The 21,220-nt window shown below is 38.8% G+C and overlaps 4 protein-coding genes across 4 annotated transcripts; 2 read left to right on the forward strand and 2 right to left on the reverse strand.

Annotated features, from left to right (window-relative positions):
* The first annotated feature begins 485 nt into the window (after positions 1-485).
* Positions 486-2,513, forward strand: LOC118436058 (inactive peptidyl-prolyl cis-trans isomerase FKBP6-like). Its single transcript, XM_035853102.1, has 5 exons — positions 486-1,379; positions 1,484-1,670; positions 1,786-1,992; positions 2,096-2,207; positions 2,310-2,513. The coding sequence occupies exons 1-5, from the start codon at positions 635-637 to the stop codon at positions 2,379-2,381; spliced, it is 1,323 nt and encodes a 440-aa protein (XP_035708995.1). The 5' UTR covers positions 486-634; the 3' UTR covers positions 2,382-2,513.
* A 238-nt stretch (positions 2,514-2,751) lies between these two features.
* On the reverse strand, positions 2,752-4,266 carry LOC110851217 (translin-associated protein X). The gene is made up of 4 exons (XM_022098906.2): positions 3,857-4,266; positions 3,655-3,785; positions 3,214-3,576; positions 2,752-3,136 (listed from the first exon to the last, which is right to left on the reverse strand). The coding sequence occupies exons 1-4, from the start codon at positions 4,051-4,053 to the stop codon at positions 2,877-2,879; spliced, it is 951 nt and encodes a 316-aa protein (XP_021954598.1). The 5' UTR covers positions 4,054-4,266; the 3' UTR covers positions 2,752-2,876.
* A 273-nt stretch (positions 4,267-4,539) lies between these two features.
* On the reverse strand, positions 4,540-12,446 carry LOC110850824 (phosphatidylinositol 4-phosphate 3-kinase C2 domain-containing subunit alpha). The gene is made up of 20 exons (XM_022098399.2): positions 12,150-12,446; positions 10,692-11,962; positions 10,494-10,602; positions 10,026-10,411; positions 9,397-9,949; positions 8,962-9,328; positions 8,800-8,864; positions 8,684-8,734; positions 8,260-8,590; positions 7,785-8,172; positions 7,106-7,363; positions 6,988-7,034; positions 6,822-6,904; positions 6,608-6,700; positions 6,117-6,500; positions 5,912-6,026; positions 5,627-5,828; positions 5,224-5,539; positions 4,926-5,155; positions 4,540-4,858 (listed from the first exon to the last, which is right to left on the reverse strand). Exons 1-20 carry the CDS (start codon positions 12,304-12,306, stop codon positions 4,676-4,678), a joined length of 5,589 nt encoding a protein of 1,862 aa, XP_021954091.1. The 5' UTR covers positions 12,307-12,446; the 3' UTR covers positions 4,540-4,675.
* A 373-nt stretch (positions 12,447-12,819) lies between these two features.
* Positions 12,820-17,630, forward strand: LOC110850976 (brain tumor protein). Its single transcript, XM_022098591.2, has 13 exons — positions 12,820-13,116; positions 13,198-13,794; positions 13,877-14,101; positions 14,206-14,409; positions 14,501-14,596; positions 14,680-14,772; positions 14,864-15,100; positions 15,235-15,556; positions 15,800-16,068; positions 16,170-16,427; positions 16,497-16,784; positions 16,867-16,965; positions 17,071-17,630. The coding sequence occupies exons 2-13, from the start codon at positions 13,336-13,338 to the stop codon at positions 17,119-17,121; spliced, it is 2,601 nt and encodes an 866-aa protein (XP_021954283.1). The 5' UTR covers positions 12,820-13,116; positions 13,198-13,335; the 3' UTR covers positions 17,122-17,630.
* The last annotated feature ends 3,590 nt before the right edge of the window (positions 17,631-21,220 follow it).

Below are 21,220 nucleotides of genomic sequence, written 5' to 3' on the forward strand. Positions count from 1 at the left end.
GCATTCAATCTCCATTTCATAAGAAAAGAAAGCAAAGTTGCGTATAACTTTATATAGTTTGTACACTTTTTCACCAAATTGTAATTAAATAGTCCAGACTGTATGGTCTGGAAGTAGCATTGTTCAAGAAAATTGAAAATTCGAAATAAAAATGAGGATAAACTTTTAGAAATTAAAATACAGCAAAATTTCTCTCCGTAAATCATAGATTAAAGCACTAAATAACATTCAGTATTAATAAAATGAATGCATCGGCGAGTGCATATCTTTGTAGAGAATTGTCATTCCTCGTTTCTATTAATAGCTGGTTTATGATGACGCTTTCCTTTTGACGCGTCCCTTCTCCCAAGCCGCGGAGCCTATTGTTCTCCTTCACAGCGCGACCTGCCTGGAGCAAAGCGTCATCAGAGCCAAACGACGCTGCCTGCCAAACACTATGAAGACTAGACCAATTCCCTTCAAATTCGTCATTCTTCAACAGCGACTCGACCTGTGATCAAGTCTCTCTGGTCCTTCTCCCCCCATCGCTTCATGCAGAAGGATTTTCAGAATTTCAAAGCCATTGCCAAATTTTCTGTCATTTTACAAGTATCTACTAGTAGCAAGAATTTAAATTTTTCGAAAGTAAAAGAACATGGATCACAACTTCAATAAAAGATTCATCCAGCCAACACCATCAAATAGAGTTATTGAAACAAGTCCACTTTCTGATCAAACATTTCAAGAAATGTTGCAAGCGTTTGGACCAATTCTACCCCCTGCTCAAGCATTTCGCCAACTGGTGTCCATTCGAGCTTCCGAAATAAGTCCACTATCTAATTATTCATCATCTTCAAATACGCCGTCGGATGAATTCTCTGACACAAGTTCATTCTCTGATCAAGATCAACCATTCCTACGAATGCTGTCCATCGGAGTCTTCGGAACAAGTGAATTTGATCTCTCAGTTCCATCTACTTTGGAGAGTTCTTGGCCTACGACCAATGTCGAACTTCTTCAAACTTTAGACCTAAAGGCTGGAATGGAATTTGAGGACTTTGGCATTGACTCATTCGACAATTTCTCGATTACGATGGACGATTTAACGCTGGACGGAGGAATCAAGAAGCAAATGATGAAGGAAGGGACTGGGACTGACCTCATTCCCCCCGAGGGCTATATTTGGCTGCACTACATCAGCTTCGCGGAAGGAAACGACGAACCGATCGACGCTACAGGAAACATAGACGTCTTGAAATGCCACAAATTAGGCGATGGCGAACTCCTCCTTGGAGTAGAAATCGCTGTGAAGACGATGAGAGTGGGTGAAATATCTTCATTTCTGTTCGAGCCTGAATATGCCTATGGAGAAATAGGAAGTCCACCTAGCATTCCGCCAAGTAAGTCGCAAAAGTTTCGGATCACCATTTTTCAAATCATATTTTTTTCTAATCTAACTTCTCATATCGTATTATAAATATTTCAATTCATTTGATCGTTTCAGACGCTAGAATTCTGATGGCGATTGAAATGGTTAAAGCCTCCATTGAGCCCTTGAATATGCTAGTTTTCCACAATCTACAACTGGTCGTGGAGCAGAGCTATGAAGAAATATACAAATCTGTTGTCGAGTTGGAAGAACTTGGGAATTTGAAAGTCAAATTGGACATGTATCCTGAAGCTATTGAAATGTAAAATTTATATACCTCACTAGTTTCACACTTCTTAATTTTAGCAATAGATTTCTAATAGATTTCCCGTGCAAACTCAAGGCTCGTACTAAAAATTGACTTTCTTTCTCCACAGATATGAGAAAGGGTTGGAACTTTTGGAAGAGGCGACTGTATTCGAAAAGGCCCAGGACGACGCGCGCCATGAACTGATGTACAAGCTGCTCTCGAACACTGCTCTCTGTCACCTTCGCATTGACCAACCTGCTCAAGCCGCTGTCGCCTGCAAAGCAGCCTTGATGCCAAACATGCCGTCGCCACAAAATGGAAAAGTGTACATTGAGTGCGTATGAAATCCAAAATAATTACATAACAGAAGATATAATGCTCCAAATTTTGTGACTTGCCCTCTAAAGTAACCATAATTTCTCATTTGAATATTCCAGATATGCAGAAGCAAATTATCAATTGAAGAAATACGAAGAAGCTTTAAAATACATCAAACTTGCTCTTCAATTTGACTCCAATAATTTCGCCCTCTTCACCTTCTACCAACAGGTAGCAAACAAAACGACATAATATTTTTATACCATACAAATATTTTATGCCAGAACAATGCATAGACAGTTTTGGATTAAAATTTTTCAATTTAATTTTCAGGTGAAAGAACACATCCGTGAAGACCAGAATGAATTGGACAAGTTATACTGGGTGTATCCGACTTTTCAGTAGTTCTACAACGTTTGATAGTTGTAATAGTTTTTATTTTATTTGATAGCCAGCCGGTCTGAATCTAATAGTTTATGTGTATTTGTCGTGATATTTATGTGATTTGTTAATTTTTAAATGAGTATATATCTTGAACTTGACGTCGTGAGAAATAAATATGAGGTATTTATATAGCAAAAAAATTCTTTAGTTGTGCACAAAATTTATAGCATGAGTTTAAAGAGCGTTATTGTCGTGACGGACCGAGGCCATATGCTCTGACTCTTGTCAGAGCGTCGTATTCCATGACGCATGAAAGCTACTCCAGACTTTACCATTTCCCAAATCTTCATATTTCCACAAATTATATGGTCAATAAATACCAGTCGAGATCTTGACTATTTTGTGCATATTTTATTATTTTTAGAAACATTGATATCAAAGTGATATATAAAACGCTGGAAATATATATAATAGGTTCAAAAATCAATTGAGCAACAATTCAGTCGAATTATTTAATTACTCAACCCCACTATCTCCCCGATCTCTCTCATCATCGTTGCCGGTCTTCATATTTCCACCCCTATTGACCCTGCCACGACCATAGTCGCCTTCCTCATATTCAATGCATTGAAGGTCTGTTGAATCAGGGATTCTCCCATAAACTAAAATTTTCATCTTTAATCTATATACAGTTGCCTCAATTTTGATCACACTTGCTCTCATCACGCTCATCTTGTTGCGAAATAATCTATTTTCTGCACAAATCCCAGCAAATTCTGTAAACAGAAACAATGCTTTATAATATACTATGAATATATGAATATGTATGTATATTTGCATCAGGTGAACTTACGAGCGTATATTTCACGAACAAGAGCAAAGACCTGATAAAGGAACGAATGCCATTTAGGTTTGGTCAACGTGGGAATTGCAGCTTTCATCAGTTCTCCCGTAAAATCACAAATTCCGAGCATGTAGTCTGTGAGGGATAATGGTACGGTCAAGGTTCTGCTGCTAGTAGTAGTAGTACTTATTTCTTGTGGCTTGTCGCTTCCATCATCATCATTTGCATCCTTCTCGGTAGCAGAGGGGTCTGTGTTGCACTTTTCATCCTTGATCACCCAAACAAGAAAGGATTTTACATCTTCGTAGGTTGGAATTTTTCGATGCTCTATAAAATGAAGGAACATCATTGCTTCGATGCATTCTTGTACACCTAAACCGTAAAAGAAACAAATGTTGACACAACAAAATAAAATAAAAATTACAATATGATAGATAAGACAACAATTACAGTGTGTGTAACGTCGATAATGCAAACTCATGTCTTCGCCTTCCAAAGCTTTTGCCAGTCCAAGAAAATACCTGTCGCTGTCCAGCAACATGTTCAACTTTCGTTTCGCATCTCTGCAAGCGTCATCATATCTGAAATTTAAGGAATTATTTGTACATCAATACTCTGGATATGGCTTTTAACTGACAAATTTTAGTCTTACATGAAAAAACGATGCAGCACGAAAATAATTCGCTTGGATTCATACGTTATGTCCTTTGTTAGGTGAAAGATTTCGTCATCTTTGTTCCTTTTCACGTCCAGGTAAGCTTTCGCCTTATCAAACATTTCTGCAACTTCTGTCGTGTACAGGACAGGAACGGGAGCCGCTTCAGGATTTGACGACTCCATCATCATCATGTTGAATTTTATTTAATACAAAGAACGATTTAAATCTTAGAATGTAGTGAAAATTCAGCTTTTGATTTATACTGAGTGAAATAGATTTGTTGGCAGGTTATTTAATCAACAATATTCTGTTTCTAATGAAATCAAGATAAATTAGTTAAATATTAAATAGTGAACAGCATTTTATGATTTTACAGCTTTAAATGGATTCTCTCTGAAAGTGGACCCGCCGGTAACCCGTTCAAAAAATGGACCGACCAAGTCTTACGCCTCATTCATGCATTTTCTATGCAACTTACAATTTGATAATAAAAATGTCTGAATTGAGGCCATTTGATCTATTTAATAAGATTTCCGTTAAAATTGCTTGTATGTTCCTGGTCTTAAACATGGAAATTTTCAAAATTTCTTACGTAGTATGCGTATCTATGCTTTTATGCAGAGCTAATGGAGAAAGCTCAGAAAGCCCAAATGTTAAAGGAGAAGTGATGGAAAATAGTTGAGGCGAATCTCTAAATATATTTTATTACTTTTGAATGTGAAACATTATAAATTTTTCATCAACACACACGATGGTTGATGTAACGATTAAGGCAGGGTTATGATAATAATAACAATATAAATATCTAGTTTTTTATGGGGTGACTGTCAAGTTCCCCAAAATAAACGTCTCAGTAGTCTCTTTCTCGAGAGGAAATCCTTTTAATGGGATGGATACGCCCCCCAGGAAACTGTTTTCTTGCAGTGGGTCGTGATGCCATACGGATAACTGGAGAATTCTCCGAAGCACTACATCCAATGGCAGTCTGTACTCGATCTGGGGTATGAAAATAATTGTTCGTTTCAAAAAATTGACAAAATAATAATCCATCAAAATTTGTTACCATTTCCATAAATGTTGGATGTTGAGTACGTTTTATAACGCGAGTTTTGCGTTTCGTAAGTCGTGAAGTGTCTGGTTGTAAGTAGCTTTTAACGTAAGCAGATGGTGGCTGTCCGTTTGGACACGCCAAGTCGAAGGCGTGAAGTACTAGCACCAACAGAGCGCCTTTTGAATACTGAATACATGCCTTGATCCGACCGTGGATTTTGACGGGACTAAGTAAACTTTCCGCTACATTTCAATAAAAAATGTCATCAGCCTACATAAAAGTCATACAGGGTTTTATATTGTGCATTTACCGGCTAGAATATCTCGCTCTTCTTGGCCGTGATATTCTTCATCTTTAAGTAAAGGATGGAAAAAAGTGTATACTAGATCAGAATGAGCAATTTCGTCAGCTAGTAAAAAGAGAGACTCGAGGAAGGATTGTAAGAGTGCCGTCCGTTTCTCTGCAACTTGTTTTACGTTTGACCTTCCAATCCCTGAACTTCTTGGAAGAACGGTGAGAGAACGCATGGCCATGGGGAAATTCATGCACAGTTTCGAATACAGTTCCAGGAATTGTTTATAAGTTCTATTGACAAATGATGGCTGATTTATATCCTTTCTTTTGACCTGTTTTTATACGAGAATATAGTTACAATTTTATCCGTAATAAATCTATGAAAATTCGGAGTAAATATTAATGAAGTTGATCTATACCTTAACCGAGTATGAATAGTATTTTTCTGGATCGTATTTTTTCTCAAAGTCTACAATCGTCACTGACTCAATCCGGCCTTCACTATCAATGTTATACATTTTTGGCATAAACGTGAGTGTTGCAGGATTATCTGTACTGTCAGAGGCAAATCGTAACTGGGCAAGGCTGTGGATGAAGAAGTTCACAGAAGTGAACCAGTTTCTACAACCAAAATCAATGTCAGCATAAATGTCGTAAATAAATTCAAAGAAACATAAGCTTGAGTAAATCTTTTATGTACGAACTTGGAAGAATCCTCGATAAATCGTGTAAATCTTGCAGCAGCCTCGACATTTGAACAATCAGGTAAGAGTGCATTCTGGATGTAAGCGACGGATTTGATGTCCACGCCAGGAATTCCTGCAAACCAATTTTTTAAATATACGGGTCAAAATCGAACTAACAAGGAGAAACAATAAAATGATCGCCCATTTTTTTAGAGGAATGTACCTGCAGTTGCCATCATTGCAAATAGATTCATCAATACGTCCCCATTTTGTCGCACTATCTTGAAGGCTTGACAGCATAGTTCCACAAATTTGTGGAATCTTTGTGACACCTTTTCTCCATCGTTGATAACAAATAACATGTCTGATGTAAGCACAAATGGTGCTCTATCTCGTTTAAAACTTCCAAACATTTGTGCATCGCCTAAGAATTTCCCAAAGTCGATATGAAAGAGGTGGCCTTTGGTTGTCAGCATGATGTTGTCGTTGTGTCGATCACATATTCCTAGAATGTATGTGAGGACACAATATGCAGCACACGAGCGGGTGAAGTTTTCAACGGCTCTTCGGTAATCCAAAGTAGAAGGATTCATTTTTGCAAGCCATTCTAAAAAATTTTGTAAAAGAAAGAGACTAAATTACTCCATCCCTCACGCACCTAACAAATATTCAACCTTAACAATGCTTAATTTAAACAACATCTTATCTACATACCTGAAATCGGACGATTTCTGAAAGCTCCGGTAACACCATAGTCGGCTTGAATTTTGCACAATGTTTCAGCATTTGACACAATCTCGACAACACCTGTCACCGAAAATATCATTTGTGTATAATGTCCTTGGTTTGTATATATTAGCGAATTTACAATGCGTATTTGATTGATTGTTTTTATCCTTAGTATAAGATTGGAATATTTTAAGAGTACCTTGCTTAAACCCTGTTGGGACGCAGGTAAAAGTAACTACTCGTAGATCGAGTCCTTCTTTGAGCCACCAAGTTTCAATCATACTAAAAAATATTAGCAGTTTATGTAACCTTATGTATTTCATATTGTATTTAAGAAATTTATTCAAAATAAAATAAACTGTTACCGTATAACTTGGATGGTCAACATATCTTGTCGAATATCATCTCCTTGCTATAAAGGCAAAAGGCATATTGGTAAAAGATTTCCCTATAATTCAGCAATTAATTCTTTATTACAAGTACCTTAAATAAGACTGGGATAATGCCACCTTCTGGAAGTGCACTTTTAAAATTTATTTTGAGCGGTACGGAAGCTGAATTATAGCAGATGCAAGTCTCTACGTCCATGGAAGTGACCATGTAGGTAGGAGAAAGTGGGAGAGAGTATGTCGTCTGGCCCCCAAATAATTGTACGTCCATCCGTTTTAACTCTTGCAACATGGTGCAACTTCGTTGAGAAGGTTGGGCCAATTTAACCAAGTGGGTGACGTCACACAGCCCCTGTTAAACATTGATACTAAATTAATTTTTGAATGAAATGCTTTAGGAAGTACCCAGTAGTGATTCACATAAAGTCAAAATACAAGCATTGGAATTTTAGTATCAGTTTTACATAGGATAGTTTCTACAAAGAACAAGAAGGTGTGTACCTGGAAATAAATTATCAACAATGCAGCAGCAAAGCTCGAAATTTGTCATCAATGTTTACAAGCAACATAAACCACCACCCAGACCAAAAGTCGAGAAATTATAGCGAAAACAACCTTTGGAATAGAAAATAAATAAATAACTTATGGAAATAACATTTAAATGCGTGCATAGCATGAAGAAGCTACAGAAATGACATAAATTGTATAATTCTATGAATTACATCATTCATTATCATTATGTGGAGATGGTTGAATATATAAGTATAAAATACCTGCATAAGTTTAAATTCCGAAATCAAAGCCGACCTCCATTTGTGGTAAGAAATTGTCATCAGCGAATTTCTCATCAGTTCTAGTCGTCTCCTTCTTGGATCCGTGTCATCATCAGAGTGACGAGGGTTTATAAATTGCACTGTAAAAACTTCAGAATCCACGCCCCATTTACCCAATCCGACTTCAGAGACCAAGTTCCAAAAGAGAGAATGAGCTATTTCAAACCGGAAGAGGGATTTTTTCAAAACAAATTCTGCCAAGGGAGACAAGTCAAACGTTTCGTAGGATAGGGCCTCGACTAGTTGGGGGAGAACAGTGATCAAATCTTCATCGGACATTTCGTTTATCCATTTGATTGCAGTATGTCTCACTTTTGCATCTGGAAAACTACACACGACATTGGTTGGTTTTGATTAATTCATACCCAGACTTAAATATGGAGAGAAATAATAAAATTTGAATAGTTTATTTTACCACGGCAGAAGAAGTTGTAGTGCTTCTAATGGTGACAAAGGAGCCCAGTTTTCCATCATTCTATGCAGTTCACTCAAACTGGCAAAGTCCCAAAATTGTGCAGATAAAAGAACTTTGGGAAGAGCTGTGGGATAAGTTTGCAAATAGTGCCGTTTCTCCCACAATACTTCCCTCTCGTCTGCTGGAAACTTTGTGAATGTCGTTGTCTCAATAATATCCTTGAGTTGAAGTTGCGTGTTGATGTCGAGTGACTGGAAATCTCTGGTGACATGATTTGATGATGGAATTTCTGGAAATTTTAGACTGCGGCCAAAATCAGGGAATTCAATTGCTGAAATAGTTAAAAGAACAATAAGCAAATCAGACCATGGCAAATCATAGATAAATTTATACTAAATCAACATTTAAAAATCATATTAATTACTTATTAGAGGAACGTTGAGATCATAAGAGAATGCAGAATTCGGAGCAGGACCTAGAGGAACAAAATTCAAGCAAAGTTAATTAGATAAACTTTAAGCATTTTTACTTGATTCATACCCAAGCGTTTTTGAGGCATTCCAACAGGCCAAAGTGGTAACAGTTGATTTCCTCTGATTAGAAAACTACAAAACCAGATAAAATATATAAGGTCCCTTATTGACAAAAATATCCATTTCCATATCTTATCTTCTTTTTAAAAAATGGTAGTAAAATTCTCACCCTTGGAAATCAAAACATTGGATACTTGCCCATCCCAACTCTTTCGTTTCATGTATATCCCCACTTTCGTTCATATGTCTCCCGTACACTGTGAACACTAATCTGCACTCTCTTGGTAAAATACAAATAGGCAAATGTTCGAAATCCACCCAAACATCAAATATCACAGTGGTAAAAAACAAATGATCGTCAACATTGGTCAAAGTAGAAATTGGCGAGGTTTGCTTTCCCATAAGACGCGTTCCATGAAAGACTTCAATACCGACAAAGAAATCCAAGTAGGTTGAACACCATTCAGGCTTGACTCGATGGAGCGTACTAATGCGAATTAAGAATGGTTCCAGCATTTCTGACATTGTCTTAGGACCTGATGAAGAAATCCAGCAATCTCGTTAGAAAACGAATCAACAAATACAAAATATGTTGGTTACTGACCACAATCTGCCCCAGGAGTTGACGACTCTAACAAAGAGTTCATCTTAAAACTGACTGGAAAGGATTTTGAGTACATTTCCACCAACATCCTCACTGAATCTATAACGGTTTCTTTGGTACTATGGACGGATTCTTTCCGAGTCTCTAATGGCGTTTTCTCTTCCCTCACTATTTCTACGTAGGAATGGCGAGAACTTAAATCGTTTCCTATCACCGTTCGTCGATTGGATTGCAGCGTTGGACCTGCACTGAGTTTTTGAACCTCTGCATTTAAATTATCACATGCAGAGATGAAAGCCTCTAAACTTCTTCGTATTTCAACTGTTTGTACATCCCCGAGTAGAACACAAATTCCTTTTACTGTTTGCATCAATGGCGTTGGGTTAACGACGGGTCCCGTGACGCACTCGTTCACTTTATCGTTCAATTTTTCCGATTCTCTATCAATAACTTCTAAAAACTTGGCAATTTCTGTAAAAGTAATGACTTTGGAGTTGCACGTGGGCATGATTTCTTCCGGTAAGATGATAGTTTCCACGCTGTCGTCCACCTTCTGCAACAATTAGTCAAAAAATTAGCATGGCGTAAGAGGTGTATGTACGGTGGATAGCCTTAATTAGGCCACTTACTGGACGAGCCCAAACTCCTTTCGCCAACGAAGATTTTTTTACCAGCACCAATCGGACATCTTCATCAAATTTTATGCATTCTTGGATATATCGGAAATCGATGAGGTAATGTCCTGAATCTAAATATTCGTCGAATCCCTTCACACGAAAGACATGATTCACTCCGCCGCAGTCTTCTTCGATTTGCATTTTTGTGAGCGCTTGAACCACAACGACTTCTACCAAGGCGGAAACCACGTCGCACGTGAAAGTGACGGGCTCCGTTGTGAAAGTCTCGTTCCATACGACGATTTTCAAGCTGAGACCTTCAGCCCAACATTGAGATGGGGCTGTAGGGGATTTGATATAAGAGTGTCTATCCTTTGTTCGAGCCATTCTTACAGATACTGCAGCATATCAAATGGATTAATTAATTAATTTTGTATAGAACCTATTTTTCTTTATGACTGGTATCACTTTTGCTGTTACATTTTAAGCGTTGGAGCATGTCGACAAATGCAATGAGTTCCCCATCGTTTTGAGCTATTTTCTTTAAACTTGTAATATCTTCGTACAACTTGCTGCATCTTCCTTTAACCTAAAAATAAATGCGCATTATTTTTACTCCAATTTTAGCTCTTGGGTGACATTAAAAATTTGTGCATATATTAATGAAATGTTAATTACACTATCACTAGAGCGTCTCCCAGCCTTGGCGGCCCTTACTGACTGCGAGGACACATAATCGGAGGGTCTTGAGGGGGACGGAGGGGCCCCACTTGAATAGGGGGATGCATCATTAGGATGCCAGTAGAAACTTGAGCTTTCGGAGGAAATGGAAACTTGGTACAGGTACTCAAACTGATTGTAAGCGTCATATAGGATTGAAGCGGCGTCTCCAGCATCAGACCCCACCCTGGAGGACTGGAGTGTGTCATACGAGGTGGGAGTGGATAAACTCGGGTAGAGCGAAATGTCCGATTTCCACCCATACATTGATTTCGTCGACATAAGGCTGCTAGGTCCACCACTTTGGTCGGTTTCAGGAGTAGTGGTTGAAGTCGTTTCAGCTAACACGTTACTACTTCTGGTAGTCATATCATCTCGTATACTGGTCGTCCCTTTGTTGGCGGTGGGAGGTTGTTGTTGTTGGGTGGTGGATGAAGGTGGTAGTGGTGGTGACAATTCAGGGACAATTTGTGGCTGTTCTTCATGGTACTGTTGTTGTTGCTGCTGCTGCAGACTTGGTTTGTCAAACAATGGATCGAAAGCTTCCAAAACATTTCTTCCATCATCTTGCCCTAAATCAATGAGATCGCGAATTTCATCCTCCAAATTTTTGTACAAATTCCCATTTCTTTGTCCACCCTTCTTGTATGAGGGCAGTTCCACTGGAACAGCAGGAGAGAAGGATGAGGAGGAGGATGAGCAACTATTTCGTCTACTGACATTATCATTATTCTTAAAATATGAAACTGGCGGAGGGGGAGGAGATTGGTATTTTTGCTGATGATTGTTTTGGTGAGGCAATGTAGGTGGTGGTCTGAAGGTGGAAATGAAATTAAACCCCACATTGTTACTACTCATTGAACTAAAAGGTAACTGCTGTTGACTCGGTGGGATCTGCTGTTGTGGTTGATGGAAATGATTAACATGTTTGACGGTCGTCGTTGTCGCATTATTCTGCAGCGTTGAAATGGGCGGATATAACCCATAAGTTGGAACTACACTATTATTGTTTGCCGGTATCTGAGGAAACCCCAGATTTTGTTGCACTCCCCCAAATTGTCCAAATGGATAAGACTGGCTTCTAGTCACAGTAGATTGCTGCGGAACGTCAGTACCAATGTTGTTCCCGTTATTTGCTAAAACTTTGAGACATTGCGGCACCATGAATCCGATGGGCGGTGGGTGGAGGGCAGGAGGTGTGTAAGGCTTCGACATCACGGAAAATGGCCCTATCACAAAATTTCAAAATATTAATAATCAGCTGGTGATGAACACGTGGTTATCATCGTGACATCTAAAACTTTGCATTTCCATTTATTCTGAGAATATCTTCAAAAAAGACTAATATTCGACCACCCATGACGATACTTCCGAAACGAACATGTGATTTTTTTACACCTGCTGATCATTACTCACCTGCCGCAGGAGGAGTGTGATCCTTTGGGGATGACCACCTTTGCACCTCGGTGCTGAAAGAGTCCAGACTTCGTCGTTTCGCTTCCTCCAAATCCTTGAGGAATTGAATGTCGTCGTCCTCCTCTGGGGCGACCTCCCCCGTTCCTCCCCTGCTCATCCTGCACAACAGAACCTTCAGTCCTGTGGCTGATTATGTATTAAGTGGATCGGATGTTGTGTATTTCTTCTCTCTTATTACATACTTTTTACATACTCTTCTCTTACTAAATTTACGACGAGGAAAACCTAAAGTCTGCGCATAACAACAAGTAGTAAGTAGATTGGATGATTATTATGTCACGTAAATTCCCATTCTTCGCAATGAATGGTACTGCTCCGTTGGGGGCAGAATGATCCCAAGTTCTAGCCCCACCTGGTGGGGGCACAGGATGCTGACTTTTTGTCATCAGCCGGCTCCTTGATGTTTTGAGGGGGAGGAGTCTGCGCGCAGAGAGTGGAATCAGCACCCTCACTCACCCTCTCTCTCTCACATTTCATTATGAGATAGGAAATAGAGAGTAGTGAGCAATATTATGAGTAAGAATCGTAGTATCTTTAGCATAGAGAAATTGTGAATTGTACAAAACTTATCGCGATGACAAGCAACAACATCCCTTCTTTCTAGTGCTAGTCGGTGGTGGTGAAGTAATACCAAAAGACTATATTGAATGAAGTAAACTACTTGTGCTCTGTCCCACTACTGACTGACTTAACTTTGAATTGCATAATATTTGTTCTCTGCTGTGTGTGCATGGGGATTGTTGCAATAAGAGGAGTGCGTAAGTGGCTTCCCTTCTTGGTGGTGCAGTCGTGGTGGTGGTGTTTCGAGTCGTAAAGGGAATGCACAGGGAGCATAGGAGGCCTGCTACGAGACCAAATTCGCTTCCTCTTCCTCTTCTCCATCACTTTCTCTCTCCTCGCATCCCAGGTCAGTCCGTCACTCGTGTCACTCCTCCATGTCACTTGAGGAATCGCTGGGTCTCAAAAAACCACTTCTTTCCCCCCACAGCGACCCCACTTCCCCCTCGAAATACTGGGTCCTCTACGCCCCGCAACAACGCCCCGTGAACAATAGGGGGGTCAACGTACGTCCCCGTCTGCTGAGGGGTGGTGATAAGTTAGTGACATAACCATCAGCCTCATCATCATGAGCTCGTCACCAACCCCCTCGAACGAGTCGCTGGGTGGGGGCAGTGGTGGTGGAGGTCACCACCTCCCTGTGGGAGTTTTGTTGGGGTCACTCATGGTGGAGCCGGAGGTGGGAGGAGGTTTGCTACAGTCCAGCTCCAGCTCGTCGACTTGCAGTTCGTCCATCGCCGCGGTGATGCGGCCTGCGGGGTTGTCATCGTCATTTTTGGGCCCGATTGGAGGACCTCCAAGCAGTCAGTGTAGTGGGGGCAGCAGTGGAGATTCTAACAGGCCGCTGTCACCTCCAGCTGGAGTGGGTGTTGGGGTCATCAAGTGTAAGGTTTGTGATGAGACGTTCCAGAGGCCGAAAGTTCTCCCATGTTTGCACACCTTTTGTGAGGATTGTCTTGAAAAGAGTTTTGAGGATGACCATATTACTTGTCCTACGTGCCGGATGGAGTGTCAACTCAGTGCACAGGTAAAATTCAACCTAAAGTAAAAAAAACAAATATAATGGTTGTGATAGTGAATTTACTTGAGGTGTGTGTGTTTTTTTGCAGGGGGTGGCAGGCTTGCTTCCAGATTATGGGGTGAGCAACTTGATTGAGGTGACTCAGATTGGAGAGGATGAAAATGGAAACAAATGTACTGGATGCAAGTCAGGAGAGTCCATGGCCGTGGCTCGGTGCTACGATTGTTCCAATTATTTGTGCTCTAACTGCGTTATGGCTCATCAATTTATGCACTGTTTCGAAGGTCATCGCTTGATTTTCAACAGCACTGAGGTAGCGCGTTCATAATTATCTCTATTATTTTGTAGTCATCTTTTAGTCCAGCGAAGCATTGTTGAAAAATGTAACAGTATTTGACTTATTTATTTTTTCCATAGGCGTACCCAGAGCCGGTGGTCAAAACCCATGTGCCTTGCACCCAGCACACTGAGGAAACTTTACAGTTTTATTGCCGAACTTGTGCAATTCCAACTTGTATTGAATGTATTGATGCAGAACATCCAAAATCGCATCATGAACTTGAAGTATTATCTGACTGTGAAACCAATTATGTAAAGAACTTGGCCCAATATGTACATGAGGTACAGTAGAAATTAAATTCAGATTGTATGCTAGTTTGCATACCAAGATATAGTAATTATAAGAATACATACATTGTAAATTTTGACACAGTTCCGTCTCCGCTCTCTGGATCTACACGAAGTTTTAAAGTCGTTTGAGTCTGCCAACTTTAGGCTGCAAAATCAATATGCAAAAGCACAAACAGAGGTAAATACATCTTAGCCCAGAATGGCAGCAGCAATATTTAAATATTAACTTTACACTTATTCTAATTTTGATACTCTTGGTAGATTTCTGAAGCATTTACATTCTACCAAAATGTGTTGAACGAACGAAAAAATGAACTGACCAGGGAGTTGGAAAGCATATACATTTCACGTCAGGTAATAGAACTCATTTCTGTTCATACATAGGTAGGTACCCAATATGTAATGCATATAATTGCAATTTTCCTTCTTATTATTGCTTGCACAGGTCGCTTTGTCAGTTATCACTCAACGAGTTCAAGAGACATTGGATCGTATGTATCAGACGATTGATTTTAGCGATCGTCTACTCCGTCATGCATCACCTCCACAAATTCTGGTATTCAAAACCCTTTTGGAGACACGATTCCAGGCGTTGTGGGGAACCGTTCCTGACCCCAATTTGGCCAAAACTGCTGCCAGTGGTGGTGATGTGGAGTTTAGTTCAAACTACTCTGCAATGCAGGTAAGACGACGGGTTTAAAAAAGTGTAGAGGTTGCTTTTTTCTATTGCCACATGAAAATATTTTCACGAGTGTGTTTTATTATGACTCCATCATATTTCTATGAAATTGACTTCTTCATCTGTCCTCCTATCAGACTGCTGTGCGCAATACATTAGGATACATAAGGTCTTCATCTGCATCTGAAATCGTTTCTTCCTTCAACAAATCTGCAATAACTCGTCCGTCTGTGAACAAACCAAATTCTATGTCCCTCTCTGGTCAGGACGCTAATCTAAACTCGTGCAATGCTGTTCTTCACAATTCTGCTGGTATAAATAACCATGTTGAGTTGTGTCAACCCATCAACAAAGTCGTGGACATCAATGGTGGACCTACGCTGGGCCCTGGATTCAACTCGGGTGGCATTTTATCCTATGAGAAATGGTCAAGTGCAGGGGATGGGATTTCACTCTCAGGTATTAATACTATATCATGCTAAACAAGTCACAAAAGTTTACGAGATTTGTCGTTTCTCCTTCGACTTGTTCTACTTTGCCTGTATTTTTTCAAATCCAAATGCTTTTTTCGCTTAATTTTTAAAACTTTATTATGTGATTTACAACATGATTGATTTTATATGAATTTGATGGATGAAATTATTGATGATGCATGGGTGATTGATTGTGAATCGTTATTGATTGACGCCTTGGATTTTTAAGGGCAAACTGATTTCATGCTGGATAACACCAATGACTTTTTCTCTACAAAATCCTTGGTCACTTCGGACTCTGTCTTAGAACAACTCACGTCAAAGTTGATGACTCCACTCAATATAAAAGGACCCACCATTAAGCGTCACAAGATGATTTATCACTGCAAATTTGGAGAGTTTGGGACGGGAGAGGCCCAGTTTACTGAACCTTCAGGAGTATCCGTTTCAGGAAATAATGAAATAGTTGTCGCGGACACTAATAACCACCGTATTCAGGTATTTATTAATTGTAGTGATAGTTGTTTCTTCACACAATCTGCGATGTAATCCGTTTTGAATCTATATAATTTTATATATATGTATTTCAATCAATTTAGATATTTGACCAAGAAGGCCGCTTTAAATTTCAATTTGGCGAATGCGGAAAACGAGATGGCCAATTATTGTATCCTAACCGAGTTTCAGTAGTAAAATTAACTGGTGACATCGTGGTTACAGAACGCTCTCCAACACACCAAATCCAGATTTACAATCAGTATGGCCAATTTGTACGCAAATTTGGAGCAAATGTACTGCAACACCCTCGCGGCGTCACAGTGGACAACAAAGGACGTGTTGTTGTTGTAGAGTGCAAGGTATGGCTTATTATTGTTGCGTACATAACTGAATTTTGGACTAAATTATCCGTTTTTGGAATATTCTAGGTTATGCGAGTCGTAATATTTGATCAACTTGGATCTGTTCTTAATAAATTTGGATGTTCAAAGCATTTGGAATTTCCAAACGGAGTGGTTGTGAATGATCGAGAGGAAATATTCATATCAGACAACCGTGCTCATTGTGTCAAAGTTTTTAACTATGAAGGTGTTTTTCTACGGCAAATTGGCGGAGAAGGAATTACCAACTACCCGATCGGAGTTGGGATAAATTCTAAGGGAGAAATTTTGGTTGCAGACAACCACAATAATTTCAATTTAACCATATTTACTCAAGTGAGTTTACAATTTTCATTTCTTTGTGATTGAAAATTTTGATAAAATGGATAAATTGCTAATTTTTATATACATTTTCTAGGATGGACAATTAGTGTCCGCATTGGAATCGAAAGTTAAGCATGCCCAATGCTTTGATGTTGCGTTGATGGATGATGGTTCCGTAGTGTTAGCTTCAAAGGTATGTGTTTATTATTTTTTTAACTAGATAAATTATTTTATTTTACACCATTTATTACAAAGAACTTGTTACTAATCTGACTTTTTTTATAAATATTATTTGCAGGATTATCGTCTCTACGTTTATCGTTATACTCAGACTGCACTTGGACTCTAGTTTATACCCCTCGTAATAATAATATTTCCTATACAGTATATATAGTGTGCTCGTGATATCCAATTTTTATTAAAAACTCGTCATTGTCCAAAGTTTTTTCTTGTCTCTTGCGTCTTCGTGGCAATCTAAAATATATAAATACTCGATTAATCCTCCTCCTCAAATAATAAATGTTCCGAAAACAATAGTAATTTAGAAAGTAATATTTTTATACCAAATACTCGTACGAGGTTTATTTTTTATTTTTATACAGTGTTTGTTATGTCAAAGTTCGTTGATAGAATAAAGATCGTGCCTGTTACTTGAATCTCATAATGAAACAAAAAAACCATTTTTGTACCTATATAATAATAATATAATAATAATAATAGATTTACTCAGCACTCGAATTAGTCAATGATTTACAAGAATGATCAAACCCTATCTGGTAGGAAATAACTTGATCATCTACGCTATTCAGAATTACCATGCTCATCGTAAGTAAATACAAAAATATTGTTCTACAAATATTTCTTAGACTGTTCAAATTATTGCATCAGTAAATAGTCCCTTAACTTATTTTTGCACATAACCTAACTTATTGTTAGCTCATCCTAAATGTCATTAGGCACTGCATTCCATAACAATATTCCCTTAAAAAAAGGTAAAAATATTAACTCAATAATTCATGATTCCTCTCCTGCTGCTGCCATTGCACATGTTTTTTTGTAAAGATTCTCAAGATATTGTCATGTCAAGACGATGACGACATTGTTTTTGAAACGCGAGGATGAAGGGGTACAAAAAAAGTGGCGAATGTTCTCTTTGACGTGCTACCACTTTTTTCCTCCGTTAACTTCGCAACGCTTGGCCACGAGCTTGGAGTGTGTGTGTGTGTGGGCGACCTGTGACGTGAGCTTTCTCTGGCTCATTCCTTATGAGGAGAAAGGCACGACTTTCCACTCGCTTTATTTACTACTTAGAAAAACTGGAGGATAAAAGCTTTGTCGCAAAAAAGATGCTTCTTCTTCCGTTTACTTCCTCCATTTCCTCATCTGCATTAATTCATTGGGACTTTTGCGAGATTGGCAAATATCCAATTGCCAACAACGTCAAACTTAAACGGATTTTGGCCTTGTATGTAGTCCGCCATAAAGCAATGCAACTCTGATTTAGAGGTTGGTTGTTCTAAATGGTGCAGTGTTTGTGATGTACAAGTGCTCTCAACCCCATAAACAAGCTATCATCACATGCCATCCATGCTCTCTTATGCAACTATCCAGAAGTTTGAATTATTTTATTCTGAAACTCCTGCAAAAAAGTAGTGAAAGGAATCATGGATAATTTAGACTGACACCCACATTGGCCTTTGCGTCAATCCGAAGAACAATCAAGGGCTAACTGTCAACCATTTTTTTAAGTTTATCAGTTGACATAAGACAAGAAACGACTAACTAAGTACTTCGTCTCTGATTTATTATGCTGGATCGTAACATTCGCTTGCCCGATGCAGTATTAAAATTTGTGTACACACTCTGTACACACGTACACAGAGATTTACATCATTTCGAGCATTGTAAAAACCGTACTTGCAATAAAGTAAATGGTGAAATCTTGTTTGATGCGGAACAATTTGCTGGATATTCAAAGTAGTTTTGCAAGAAGGAGCATTTTCAATTTTCTTATTTCTTCTCCCTCTTTGTTCGTTTCATGTCGTTTGTGCCAAAAAGCGGAAGGCATAGTATTCTTGGGATTTGTGTGTTTTGCGAAGCAGCAAACTATCACAAACAAAAAGGGAAAATACGAAGAATTGTTGTTGCTGGAAGTATTTAGGAGTAGAGCAGAGTAGTAAATAATGATGAATTAGTTTGATTAACCAAGTGAAAGAATTTGAGAGACAACATCATTGTCAAATGCAAATTGATATCGGAAACATTAAAGTCCCACAATGGAAAGGGTTTGACCTTGTTAAACTACGATGGGATGACTGCTCTCATTCATATGAAGCATGAAAACGGTATGTTGTTCTCAAACTTTGACAAATTTTCTACGTTCGAAGTCATGGACATGAAAATAATGAAAAACAAGGAACAATGTTTTCAAATTAATTTGAATACTGATCATTTGAAACAAAATAGGTAGCCTTGCATCATTACATTTTTCGCTTATTTCGTTTAAGATTCACATGAATGCAAGTTTTTCGCAAGAAAACACAAGAAAACGGTTCAAGTTCATATACAACCGGTCAATTAGTTGAGATGGTAAAACTTTGATAAAAACTTTTCATGCCGCAAAACAAGAAAAAACAATACCTGTAAAGTCTCATTCTCTCGAGGTGAAGGTGAAATTCTTTGCCAACCCAATTTTGCGTTATTCGATCTGGATACAGAAAAAAAAACGGAGAAAAGGAATTTCACAGATTTGGTCGGGGTAACAAAAACCAATGGAAAAAGTTGTAGAAATGAACTCCTTGTATCTGACAGAGCAACTCTAATGTTGCGTGACGAGGGAGCTGCCGAGATTTCGAAAATGCTCATCTTGATGGAGGCAACAAGCAAGCAAGCAGAGAAGAAAAGTGTGAATTTCTTCGATATGATACATAAAACATTTCGTGCTACAAGGACGTAACGAGCACGAAATCGGATCATTTTATCCGAGAATTGCAAAAAGTTTGACAGAGTCAACACATTCATCAGTTGCCTACACGCAATTATACACCGTTAGCTGCATGCTCATCCATGCATGTAATTTTCTTTACACGAACCACCCATACATTTGCAGCTACAAGCAAAAGTACTCCAATCGGATTATGCACACTTGGTTTCAGGGAATGTGTGGGATGTGCGAGTCTCAACTTGCCTCATTGCTTTCCCTTCCTCACTAAATTTCTCACTTTTCATCCCTCCCCTTTCCAGGCCTTGCATGTCGCTATAATTAAATTATGTTTATTCTCAGTTCTATCTATTATTTCATGGTTTAGGAAATTTTTAAAAGAAATTTATATGACTCATCCAAAATTTTTTAATCTCGATGAATTTTTCCATGCATGAAATAAAAATCCTACATATGTAGATCTTGTATAAATAACCGTAAACTTTTCTTCACCAGCCATGCAAAAGTGCAGTCAGACAGAGAAGAGACATAAAAGATTTCCCAAAGTTCCAAAGTCCTCTGCGACTTCCTTGACATCCTGATTTATCTACGTTGACGAAGATAAGGCTGATATCAGTTGTAGCATCTTGTACTAAAAGCTCAGGAAATATTTATGGTTGTAACATTACAATGACATATCAATTAAATCTGTCTAACGTCCACTTACAATGTCTTAACGTTAAGCGTAAGTGCATCTATGTATGTACGAGAAACAATAATAACGTTGTTTGCCTTCTGGTAACTACACATTTCACGTCTACGCCGTCCTTTAAATTGAGAATTGATTCCTTAACGAAACCGTTTCCTCGTCCATCCAGCCAGCCAGGAAACTACGATTTGTTCCAAATGCAGTAAGAAATGGGGGGAAAAGGATGAAAGTATTATTCTTATAGCACTGCACAAAGGGGATTTAATGCATATGAGACCGAGGACTGATGATATGTCCCATTTTGCCTTCTTTATTTCATTAGGTCACTAGCCTGCCTCCTGCCTGCCTTTCTGCATCACACTTTCTCCCTCGTCCGTCTTGTGGAAGTTTTGCCAAACGATTTAACCAGAAATCTCTTAAGGGAGAAGTTAAAGAGTCGAGAGTCACTATTACGACTATCGTCTAAATCACAATTTAGTATAAAAGAGACAAATAACTACGTAGATTCAGTTTTCATTTGCTCAATTCATTTCCCTCATTGTTCTGTCCGGCGACTTGTGTGATGTGATTTCATGGTACCTCCTCCCACACAATTTGCGACAAATAGGGTGGAACGACTACGACGACCACGACGATGACGATGACCACCACAAAAAATAATCATGGTGGCTGGGTATGGGACCCAAACATAACTAACGAACGTGTCATAATTCTCTTCGAGACCCATGTATTGAAACCTGATGGCTAAAAATTGGAATAGTGTAATTCACTCATTATGCACGATTACTTGTCATTATTGTTATTCTTTTCCATTTCCTT

Source organism: Folsomia candida, unplaced genomic scaffold, assembly GCF_002217175.1.
Source record: "Folsomia candida strain VU population unplaced genomic scaffold, ASM221717v1 Fcan01_Sc006, whole genome shotgun sequence".
In the NCBI taxonomy this organism is placed as follows: domain Eukaryota; kingdom Metazoa; phylum Arthropoda; class Collembola; order Entomobryomorpha; family Isotomidae; genus Folsomia; species Folsomia candida.

What these genes read in the sequence shown, in the direction of transcription:
- LOC118436058 (XM_035853102.1), top strand. Translation starts at nt 635, where the DNA reads ATGGATCACAACTTCAATAAAAGATTCATCCAGCCAACACCATCAAAT. An exon ending in TCCACCTAGCATTCCGCCAA is followed by an intron (nt 1,380 to 1,483) that starts GTAAGTCGCAAA and finishes TGATCGTTTCAG; the next exon opens with ACGCTAGAATTCTGATGGCG. An exon ending in TATCCTGAAGCTATTGAAAT is followed by an intron (nt 1,671 to 1,785) that starts GTAAAATTTATA and finishes CTTTCTCCACAG; the next exon opens with ATATGAGAAAGGGTTGGAAC.
- LOC110851217 (XM_022098906.2), bottom strand. Translation starts at nt 4,053, where the DNA reads ATGATGATGATGGAGTCGTCAAATCCTGAAGCGGCTCCCGTTCCTGTC. An exon ending in TTATCGACGTTACACACACT is followed by an intron (nt 3,577 to 3,654) that starts GTAATTGTTGTC and finishes TTTACGGTTTAG; the next exon opens with GTGTACAAGAATGCATCGAA. An exon ending in TGTTCGTGAAATATACGCTC is followed by an intron (nt 3,137 to 3,213) that starts GTAAGTTCACCT and finishes TTCTGTTTACAG; the next exon opens with AATTTGCTGGGATTTGTGCA.
- LOC110850824 (XM_022098399.2), bottom strand. Translation starts at nt 12,306, where the DNA reads ATGAGCAGGGGAGGAACGGGGGAGGTCGCCCCAGAGGAGGACGACGAC. An exon ending in TCTCAACGTTCCTCTAATAA is followed by an intron (nt 8,591 to 8,683) that starts GTAATTAATATG and finishes TAACTATTTCAG; the next exon opens with CAATTGAATTCCCTGATTTT. An exon ending in TTATCCCAGTCTTATTTAAG is followed by an intron (nt 7,035 to 7,105) that starts GTACTTGTAATA and finishes TTGCCTTTATAG; the next exon opens with CAAGGAGATGATATTCGACA.
- LOC110850976 (XM_022098591.2), top strand. Translation starts at nt 13,336, where the DNA reads ATGAGCTCGTCACCAACCCCCTCGAACGAGTCGCTGGGTGGGGGCAGT. An exon ending in CTAATAACCACCGTATTCAG is followed by an intron (nt 16,069 to 16,169) that starts GTATTTATTAAT and finishes CAATCAATTTAG; the next exon opens with ATATTTGACCAAGAAGGCCG. An exon ending in TTGTTGTTGTAGAGTGCAAG is followed by an intron (nt 16,428 to 16,496) that starts GTATGGCTTATT and finishes GGAATATTCTAG; the next exon opens with GTTATGCGAGTCGTAATATT.